The sequence below is a fragment of the Scatophagus argus genome, chromosome 8 (genome assembly GCF_020382885.2).
Source record: "Scatophagus argus isolate fScaArg1 chromosome 8, fScaArg1.pri, whole genome shotgun sequence".
Classification (NCBI taxonomy): Eukaryota; Metazoa; Chordata; class Actinopteri; family Scatophagidae; genus Scatophagus; species Scatophagus argus.
Genome location: NC_058500.1, coordinates 13,664,674 through 13,676,110, shown reverse-complemented (window position 1 = coordinate 13,676,110; position 11,437 = coordinate 13,664,674). Strand labels below are relative to the sequence as shown.

The 11,437-nt window shown below is 42.0% G+C and overlaps 1 protein-coding gene across 2 annotated transcripts in view; it reads left to right on the top strand.

Moving 5' to 3' along the window:
* The first annotated feature begins 1,070 nt into the window (after positions 1–1,070).
* Positions 1,071–11,437, top strand: part of dip2ba (disco-interacting protein 2 homolog Ba) — a 41,205-nt gene continuing 30,838 nt past the window's right edge. For both annotated transcript variants that reach the window (XM_046397321.1, XM_046397320.1), the window contains exon 1: positions 1,071–1,346. In XM_046397321.1, coding sequence (XP_046253277.1) covers positions 1,262–1,346 — 85 coding nt within the window. In that variant the 5' untranslated portion in view covers positions 1,071–1,261. The remainder of the gene's footprint in view (positions 1,347–11,437) is intronic.

Sequence of the window (11,437 nt, the reverse complement as noted above, 5' to 3'; positions counted from 1 at the left end):
AGATTAACCTGGCTTGGAGTCCTGTGCCAAAAATGAGTTGGCATAATACAGGAATATGCAAGTATTTTTTTATTTTACAATTTCATTTACTGTGGGACACAAGATGTCTCCTTCTTCACTGTAAAGTCTATTCTCAGTATATGTTCACCAAACGCAATCCACATCACACTTGTGTACACTGACTTTTGGACCAGATAATTGCCTTCCGAATTATTTGACAGTTCGCAAATAATTACTGAAAGACACATCTTTTATTATCACATTTTTGGTTATTGAAACTCAGCTATAGGAGCAAGAAGAAAAACTCATTTTTGACTGGAGGGGCGCTTTAAGCATGAATGCCAAACATTTACTGATTCCTGCTTTTCTGATATAAGGGTGCTGCTACTTGGACACAAGAAGGACGCTTGGAAGACATCACCTTGAACATTGCGGACCATGATGGGAATTCTTCACTGCTTTCTGATGTTTTATAGTTCAGTCAATCAAAAACATTATTGTTAGTCTCAGCCTACACGTGACAGTTGTGTTACATTGTATTTGCCCCAGAAACTAGTAGGTCTACTCCTATTCTGCCATAAAAGTCTGCTCCACTTTTAATGTGTGTCAGTTTGTTGTTGATCACTTCACTAAGCACAAATGTATTTACACGTTTATATTCAATTTATAATTTAGGACAAAGTGCACCTTGAACTTTTTGGGCACCTTGGCCCACTTTGTTCAATTCCTAATCCAGCTTTAAGACAGGTTAAATCCTTTTTCCACTCTTGCCAGGCACGGAGTTTGGCTTTAGGTGCACAGGTGGAAAGTCCTTACACACACGCACACGCTCTCAAATAATCGCCAAATAATCAAATTAACGGGATTCCGTGAGGGGCCGTGAGGAAGTTTAATGTACATGTTTTGCTGGAAAACAACATGATGAAATCTACAGAGCTGACCTCCGGCTCCGAGCGAGACAGTATGTGTGTATTTTTGCCAGTGAGACGCCAGAGGGAGCAACAGTTTCGATGTGTCCCTCGGAATGGGACGCAGTGAATTAACGTACAGGCGAGGTAAATGCAGTCACGTGATCGCCCGTTGCCGTTGGTGAGTTTTTCCCATTATGGCGGAGGGGCCAGCCGCGCGGATGGACTGTCTCTCCCACTCTGATGCTTGTTTTGTGTCTTAAGGGAGGGCGTTTTATTTTTTGTTTTTACATTTTCCAGCACCAGTCTGGTCTCTTTTCAACTAGACTCCACTCGCGTTTATCGACGAAGTCATGGCAGACCGCGGCGTGGATTTGTCCGCCCTGCCAAAAGAGGTTAGAGACCAATTGGCGGAGTTGGATCTGGAGCTGTCTGAAGGTAAAGAAGGGGAGGGGGGCTGACGGGCTGATGGGGAGGTGGGGGGGATGCTATAGCAGATTTTCAAGCTAGCTATGTGTCTCAGCTGTCTGGGCTAACTAGCATCGATTGAACCACCAGTTCCCCTCTTCTTGTTCTGCTTACCGTTTATAATAAACTGAATGAGAGCACACCGGCACTCGAGCTGTGCCACCTAGTTAGCTTATTTTGTGCTAATACAGGATGTGGGCACACGAGCTAACAGTGCATGACAAGCAGAAGGGGAAAGAAAGGCTTTCATCCATTTCCTCGTGTCTCCTATATCTGTCACATTTTCAAGCTAACCGTCGACTTAAAGACGTGTTTCTGCCCCAGATCTCCTCATTTGCTGTGTAATTGAATGTCAAAGCTATAGCTCAGTGTGTATGTATATGTCTGTGTGTGTAGCTTGTGTGTAGCTGTCTGGCAGACTGTGTTGGCCAGAGGCAAAGTCTGGCTATCGGGGTTTGACCCTTCTCCTGTCATCTTTTGTTATACTTTTTCGCGTGTTAGTACTTGGATTCATCTCAGTCACTTCACCAGTGTCTTATCACAGTAAAGCTGTGAGTCACTGTGACTAGTATTGAGGTGTAATGACAAGGCCTACTGTCATCATCTGGTCTGCTATCATGAATCTGAAGATACAGTCTGTTGTGAATGACTGCCAAGCGTAGTGTATGACCTCAGTGACGTTCATTGTGGTAATCAACAAGATGTGCACAAGCCACCTGTGTAAACCTGCTATTGCTGGAATTATAGGTTTAGCTACCTGTGCTTCTTGTCGTGGGTTTTACTACCCTGTGAGACCTGTGTCAGGTGCATGCATACGTGTGAATGTGTGTTCTCTCTGCTCCTCTGACTATAGGTGTGTGATGCATTTGCCTATTTATTGTAGTTGACAAATTTTCTCAACCATTCATTCATCCAAAGCATAGTGCAAAATCAGCCCCTCCCCCAGAGCAGCTGTTAGACCTTGCTCTGCTCTACACCCATTGACAAACACTGTCACATCTCTGACAGTACCCCCCCCCCCCCTTCCACACACACACAAACACACACACACTCACATACCCCCACACACCCCACATAGCACCTTGGCTACATTATTCAGGCGGAGGTGACTGAATCCAGTCATCCTGCACACCGATTGCCCAGTGTGTACTTATGCATGCTTATTGACATCTGATGATTTTTGGGATGTGATATGGTTTTTGCAAACCAGTAGTTGATATTTTCCCACTAATCTTTGACTTACACTAGTATCGAGGTATATTTTTGACTCAGTCATGCTTATAATAAGGACCTCAATAAAGAAGTACAAGCTAGTTGCTTTCTGCCATGTTTGGATGTTGCACCGTTAATGACCTTTACACCTCATATTAGACAACACCGATAGAGAATCTGCAAGTATTTTCAGAAGTGGCTGACCTCTAAGGTTTGGGTGTTACTGTTGGCCCAACATGTTAAGGAGTTACACTGGTGGTTCTAGATATTTTAGCAAGATAGCTACAGAGGGTTTACATTTGCCACAGTTATTTAACAGTTTTTGTTTTTGTTTTTTTTAGATATTTTTTTTTTGGGGATATGCTTTTTTTTAAGCATTTATTTTGATAGAACAGCTCAAAGATTGACAGGAAATTGGATGGGGATGGGGGATATGACATGCAGCAAAAGACCACAGGTAATAATCTTGTCAAGTTTCAGCACTTGCTTGTGGTGTTATTATTAAGATGAAAAACACTTCACCTTTATTTTAGGCCAGTTACATGCTGTAATGCGGTTTCTAACAAGAACTGTTCTTGTTGACTCTTGTTGCCGCTTTCAGATGCTTGTGAAAAACATAAGACTTGAAAGTTGGTTGCTGACCAGTACAATTTATTATGCAAGGAACAACCATACTCACATTATTCTAGTGGCCATGTTTACTGCACATTTTGATGGTCTGACAACATAGCTGTGGAACGTAGTGGAAAAAAGAAGAAATAAATGTAGTCTCATTCAGCCATGACAGCTAAATATTTGAATGTTTCCATTATTGTTGTTTCATTAGGGTCTAAGCTACTTCGCCCATACAGCATGTCATCTCCATATAGGCTATTTTTCTTGAATCCATGATAACAAGCTCTCCTCTGAACCAAGTGGAAATGCCTGTTCCTGCGTTGCTCGGATAAGAACACAGGCCTGCCAAATGGCCTCTTAAAAACAACCCATTTCTGCTAGCCCCCTGTGACCATGGGGACACAATGAGGACCATTCAGCTGGTCTGAGCTGCCGTGGCCAGGAGCTCTGTTGCCATTTAGACCATTCAGCTAAACCCAGCCTTTGTGCGCATGTTGGAATGAGCTGCCTCCATAGGAAGAGAAGGGAGGGGCTGGCTGACTGGTCATACTTGAGAAGATGACGTATAGTGTGTACTATGGAGGGGAGTGCTTCAGTTGTCTCACCCTGCCACCTCTCAGCTGGGCCAGGGGTAAAAGGTCACATCAGGTTCTTCCTTGTAACTAACCTACCTGCTTGATGTCCAACACCAGTTGTCAAACACGTTATAAAGACATGTCGCTGACTCAAGCTAAATTCTACATAGATTAGCTTTTTATCTGTGAATTAGTAGCTGGTGGTCAAGGCCATGTTGATCTTGTGACATTAAAACACAACTTGAAAAGATGTTTTTGACAAAAGATTGTGTCTGTGTTTACAAGATAAGTTTATGTGGGAATTCAGTTTTAATCTCTGTTTGCGTCCATGATCAGTATGTGCAGACAGATAGTTCATATTATTGCCAGTTGATGGATCCTCCCAGCCGGGGAGGAGGTGTGTGAAGCCGTATCTCGTCTCTCTCAGTATTACCGTATTTATGAATGGGCAAACTGTGGTTTTTGTAAGAATTTTGGGCAAAGGTCTTATTTTGAAAGAGATTACAGACATGTGATATACATTTCCTCAAATTCAAGCTCATGTGGGGCAGAGCTTTTGTTTTTAAGGTGAGGGTCTGCATCAGCAAACCAAAAGATAAGTAAGAGTTTCTCACTTGATTGCAAAGCTGAAGCCTTCCCAAATTCAAATCATTTCACAGTGTTTGTCTCTTGCGTGCATGATACAACATACTTTAACAACTACTACCCAATGTTAGCACACTTTTCCTGCAAATAAGCATAATTGATATAGTCACAAGATTATCTCTTCAATATGTTAACAATATTTACATTTGTATTTTTTAAAGACAACTAAAGATTTTATTGGACATTCAACAGTCCAGAGAGAGATAGGAAACAAGGGGAGTGAGAGAGGGGATGATAACATGCAACAAACGTCCCCAGCCAAGGTAAACCGGGAATAGCGCAATTACAGACTACTCCACAACTTCCCACGATGCTATTTACAGTGTTAAAATGATATGCTTAAAAGTTAAACTCATGTTTATCCTATTGAGTCAAATGATTTTAAAGTGTTTTTCTTGAACACAATGCTGTAATTTAAAAAAAAAAAAGAAAAAGAAAAAGCATGTTTTTAGATCTCGTGCTGTGAGACAATAATTTTGGTAAAATTTAACTCTTTTGAGACACAGCAGTAAGTGTGGACCATGATACCTCGTCATGAGTATCACGATGATGAAACACTTTCTTCTTGCAAGATATCGTTAAACCTTGAAAGCCTACTTTTCGGTTTAGATATTTAGGAAGTAGATGCTTTTGTTAGCGCCTGTGGTTTCAGTTAGTTTAGGTTCAGTCATCTGGTTGGGTATTCTTGGGAAACGTTGTTATGTGTGTCTGTGAGTCTGTATGTGTGTTTACAGTACATTTGCACATCCAAATGTGCATGTGTCATAATGCTGTTATACTGTGAATAGTTAATGGTGGCTTCAGTCCCTTTTTCTTCCTACAGACCTGTTGTTGGCTGAATTATTCACTTGCGGTCAGTAAATACCAGGACACCCTCACAGAGTGGTGTGGGTGGGTGTGTTGGTGTGTGTGGTTAGTGAGCGTGACTTCTTTAGGCTCCCCAGGTGGACGTTGATGTATTCAAAGAAAAGGAGCACAACCTGACTACTTTGAATCCGTGCCAGGAGATATATTAACATCCCACTCATCAGCCCTTCAGCCCTGCATGTTTTTGGGTGAGGAAAACAGTAGAAGATGCTAAACTTGTTAATCAAGCTCACATGTGATGTCAGGTAGTGCTGGACAGTATGGCAAAAATCAACAATATTAGTAAGAGTTGATTTTTCATATACTGATTACATTACAGTGTGGTAAATGTACACAGTAGTACTTAAAACTTGCAGATTTGGTGGTCCATACACTTCACTGTCTTCCACTGTTATGTAGTTCAATATGTGTGACAAAATTCCAAGATTGTTTGTGGGGGGACCCTCCTCCCACAAACAATCTAGCCAGACCATATTTAGGAAGTATATGCTTTTGTTAGCGGTTTGTAGTGGTTTCAGTTAGTTTAGGTTCAGGCATCTGGTTGGGTATTCTTGGGAAAAGTTTTTATGTGTGTCAGTGTGTGTGTTTACAGTACATTTGCACATCCAAATGTGCATGTGTCATAATGTTGTTAATACTGTGAATAGTTAATGGTGACTTCAGTCCCTTTTTCTTCCTACAGACCTGTTGTTGGCTGAATTATTCACTTCAATTCAGCTGACAGTGGATCCCAATGTGTGACTACTGCTGAAAATTCAAGTTAAATAAATATCCAACATTCATGAAGAATAAAAATTCTTTGATATATCATTGATGTATTGATGAATTCTCTCCTCATGTAAGCTATTGCAGTCAAAGGGAAGAAGAACATCTTTAAAGTTCTTTATAGTTTGAAATCTGCCTACATGCAAATCTGGTCCTGGTTTGAAGCCATCTATGGTTCCTCACTTGGCAGTTAGCTCAATTAGATCATGACGTGTCCTTGCTGTCTAAGGTTGTGATTTTAAGCTGTGGATGATGCAGAATGAACACTTATATTAAAATAGACTTTGTCCTAGAGACCGTCTGTCCTGGAACTTTTAGATATTTCCCTTCTTTCCCACCTAAAACATGCAGGGGATTCCCGGGAACAGAATTGAGAAACACAGGAGTAAAAACACATAATTTCATTTTAAGAAGTTTTAAATAATTAGGATTTGGGCAGTTTTGCTGACAGACCCTCATGTATTTGTCGTAACCATGTGTGAAGTCTCCTTTGAGTTTCCGATTTCCCTGGGTAGCTCAGCATGTGCTCTCATGTGCTCTGACTGTGAGCTCAAAACCAAGGTGATGCAGAACGAATATCTTACACCTGCTCATGCATTGTGCTGTGAGGTTTAATGATAATTTTGATGAACCCTCCTGTATTTCTCATTTGTCTTCCTTTTTTCATCTTGCTCCTCCTCTTCCTCAGTGAGTTCTAACTCACTGCTGCACAGCAACTGTAATCTTACTTTTAAATTATACCTTGCTTCATAATCAATAATGTAGCCACAAAAATCCTAACACAATATCGTATTTTCACAACATGAGTCCACCAATAGCTGATATGTGATCATATCAAAATATTACCCTGGTCCAGTGTCAGGACCCGACCATAGACATCCTGTGCTGTAAACCCTGTGACTCACTGCAATTAGGTGTGTCCTCTCCTCCAGGGCAAACCCATCCACCACAAAGTGAGCGAACCTGTTTCAGCCTCCTGTCTTACTGAGCTGTTTACTGAGTTGATAGGCATGATGCCAACTGTGACTCACTATGAGGGCAGAATGAACTGGGATTTTGTGGTGTCAGACCCTTCCTCTCCCAGCCTGTGCAGCACCCACGTGCATTCACCGCTCGACCAACCCATAATCTCAAATGGGGCGAAGGCATAACTGAAGCACCTCTCTGACGTTGCATTACGCAATCTTCCCTCCCAGTGCTTTTGCTTGCAGTCGTTTAGTCATGGGCGCCGGCTTTCACACACTGGATGGTGTAGACTGGATGCTGAGATCAGGTTTACCTAATAGGCTAAATGATAAACTCATTGGTGGAGAAACAGAAATCAAATCTGGTTGTTGTCAGGATGGGGGAGCTGATGCAGAGCCTCTCCAACGTATTGCTAGGCCATATCCTCTGCCCGGCAGGCCATGTGACTATGTTAATGCTGAAGAATGCTCTTGTGAATATAAATAGACCTGGCTGGCAAGACAAATTCACTTTCATGCCTGAGGAGGAGGAAACAAGCATCCCTTTGACACAAAAACTTCACCATTATTGCAGTGGTGGCCACCCTCTCAAAGTCCCAAGGAATCATTCCTAATTATGTGTATTTCTTTCTTGCTGAGGCTGATTTCTCTGGCTAGTAGACAGCAGCCAGTGGCAAACACTTCCACATCCAACTAACTGGCTGGTTGGCTGATACATGTGGGTCACTGTTAGGCCAATGGGTTGTGTGTGAAATACGACGGCCTGTTGAAGATCGCCCTTCTCAGACCAATCAGCCTCCTGTCTCACCCACGGAGAAAGTTGCTGTAGGCATGCTAATTTTTAAAGCATCATACTGTTGGTTTTAGATGTTTAAAGCATGTTTCCTATCTTGCAGACAGCTCTTGGCATCACAGCAAACATTTGGTTAACTTTATTTGTTGTCAAAGTTGTGTTATTATCATGCAGTGATGAAGATGCACACAGGGAGTGTTTACAAGCTTACCTGCTGGTGTGTTTAGGGAAGAAGGGAAACAAAGAACGTCTGAGCAGCGGCGGTTGTGATGTAAGAGGCAGCCAAATTCACATTGTTGCTTTAATGTAGTTCATGTTTAATGGTTTAATGGTTGGCCTCCAGATTTGACTTTTCAATAACATTACCTGCAGTAACTGACTTGTGAACATCAGTACTTCCTCTGATCCTTCTTTTCAAAGTGTCTTCAAACAAATTATGAAGGAATGGTTTCAAAACCAGTCACATTTTGTATTTGTTGGTCTCGCTATTAGATTTGCATGAATGGATTACATATTTGCATGTAGCCAGTCAAAATATTCAACATATTGTCATCCTGACAGCAGCACATGAAGTGTGAATAACAGAAGGCATTGGCTTTAAGTGATGGTTTTCCCTTCTTAACAGACTGAACAGACTAGTAAACAAGTATTCATGACAGACAAGTCTGTTCACTTATGTCATTTTGCAGGTTAGATGGTTAATTAGCTGTCAGCAGCAGCAGTGCTTTGAACAGTTCATAAACATATCTGCAAATGTCAGCATTGTTTGTTTTAGAATCAGAATGGTGAGGTCCTTTTTCAGTACGGTCCCTTGGACTTGGAGGCTAACGGGACATTTCTGATATTTGGATCTTGTGTTTCTCCTTTCAGTAATAAAACAATATTAACAAATCAATTCAAAAATTGCTTCCACATGTTGACTGCAAAGGGGATGACTTTTATGACAACGACTGGGTATTAACTTTTGAAATGAGTCCTGTCCATACACTTCTGCAAGCTGGAAATCATGTTATTTATGCTCTCTCTCTGTCCCACTCCTCTAAAACATTTTCTGTCATGTTGGCTTTTCAGTCGATCAGCCACAGCTGATCTCAACAGCCTTTGAAGAGGGGGTAGAGAACACTGGTTATTTTCTCAGCAGCTGGTCAGTTTCTATATATGAAAGCGCAGGCCTGCGTCACAGGAAGGGCTGATGGGAAATCAGAGCTCAGGGGTAAAGCAGTCCTGCTGTATAATGTACAATAAAAGTTTCCAAAAGGTCAACTACTTTCTCTGCTGACAACTTGTTGGTTTTTTTTTTTCCCTTTTGGACTCGAGCCTTGCATTGCCAGAAGGTTATCAAAAATAAAATACCCAGTGAGTAGAAGTCCTCAGGAAACCCCCTCAGCAAGCTGATGTGTATCTCCCCTCTTGGCCCCTCAGAACACATTGTGCAGGAGCTTGGCTTGTAGTCATGGACCCCTTTAATTCAACTCCCCAGAGAAAGCGGTATAACAAAGGCCATGAAAACACATCAAATGGGTGGGGCTTCGACCTCTTAATCCTCAGCTGTCAATAGTGAAGGCTCCTAGAATGATGCAGGTCCATGTATTGTATGTTCATTACCTTGATTGGAAGCATATGTTTAATATTTTGACACTCAGCTAGTGCCACATTTCTGGCCAGGTTGATTATTGTCATTTCCTGGAGATAAATTTGAATTGGCCTTTTGACACCCAAACTGATCTGTGTTGAATGACTGTTGTTATGGTAGTATGCAATATCTTACCATATTTTATTTTATTTACCTGTGATCTCGTCAGCAGTTATATGTGTTATTTCAAAATTCTCCTCCTCCTCTTTGGTTCGCAACAGGCTACTTTAAGTCTGATGTGTGCTGACAGTGTGACAGTATTAATTATTTTTTTATTTATTTTTTTAAAGTGTAGTCCAGCAAAGTGCTTACTCCACTCCACAATATTTTGGGGCTACATTATGTCACTTACAGCAGACCTCATGGAGAACAATGAGGGTGAATTGGCATCACTAATCTGCTTTCACTGAATATTCTCTGGACTAAAAACACGGAAACATGGAATCTGTCAGCTTGTTCGTATCTTGTTCACTACCGAACTGGTTTGTTACTGTTAACGATTGTTTTCTGTGTTTTCTTCACTTCACATGTCTCTCCTCTGCTTTGCTCTGTGTGTGTGTGTGTGTGTGTGTGTGTGTGTGTGTGTGTGTGTGTGTGTGTGTGTGAGTGTGTGGAGGGGCTCGCCCTCTGTTAAACACACAGAGCAGAGCAGAGGACACACCTGCATCAGTAGGAGGCCCTCTTTCAGCAGTAGTTTGTGTCATGCTACATGCTCCCACAGATGTTGATGACAAATCGATGATCACTGGGAAGTTTTCGACATCAGCCTGTGATTGTGGTGAAACAGCCACTCGAGTTTAAGTTACATCTCAAGACTATCAAACTGAACTTTCTTGTGAGACTCAAAGTGCACACTAGTTTGTATGTACTGTATTCATATACACCCACTTTGCGATGAAAAGATGTGTTTTTTGGTGGCTAAGCTCTGGTTGGTGGTTTTCAAATGTACCTGCATTAGTGAAGAAACAGTTTCTTTCAGCTCTATCAGGGTAATACCAGTTTTAATTACTGTACTGTGTAGTCTCTCAGCTCTTTCTTTATGTTACCACATTTTCATCTAATCCCCTATCTGGGTTGTACTCGCTAGGTTGTTGCTAACATTGCTATTCCCTTGTTACCTTCAGTTCCACATGAGGTGAAATGTTTTTGCTGACACGAAGGTTTGTGTATTTTAGAGCTTGACAGGCATTTACACTGGCTATTTTTCACCTCTGCGCATTTTTCCTCCACACTTTCCGTGAGTGGTGCACCTTGTTGAACATCCCCACTTATTCAGAGCTATCATTTTCAGAGCAGCGATAGATTCCCATCCCAATGACAGGAGGTTTAATCACTGTGAGCGGTGGGTGGTGGGAGGTCAGCACCATGAGCTGTCCAGAGAGTGGAACGTAGGCAGTAAGGCCTGCTCCAGTGTCAGCTGTAGACTCAAAACCTGGGATGTGAGTGTTTCTCAAAAGCCACTCATGGCTTGTTATGAGCTCCTAATATTGATTTAATGAGTCAGCTGCCTGGTTAACGTTCCTCCTGCTACATTAATGTCCACTTTTAACCCATCATCCACAAGCAATTAAGCAGAGTTGAGTACCATCACTTGTGCATATGTCATCCAGGGATGGAACATGGAGACAGTACTAAGCTAAGCTTAAGTTCACAAGTCACGTGTTTGATGATACCTTGTTTTGTGTACTTATCGACCGCATTTGTGTGTTCAAACTAATGGGCAGCAGAACAGACAGATGACGTTGCTGTTGATGTACAAGGCTCAGTGACCCTCAGGTCAGGTCTGCCTCACCCTTCTGACCCCTGTATCTCTTCACTACAACGCAGCCATAGTGAAACCTGATGCCTTTGGCTCGCTTTCACTGCTCAATACACTCTGGCTACCCGACAATGCTGAAACACTGGTCTGTCGTGCAGTTATCAGGCCAGGATGCCTCTGTCTGAATAAGTTCCTTCTTTGCTTTTTACACAAGTGTGCTGACTTAAGTCAG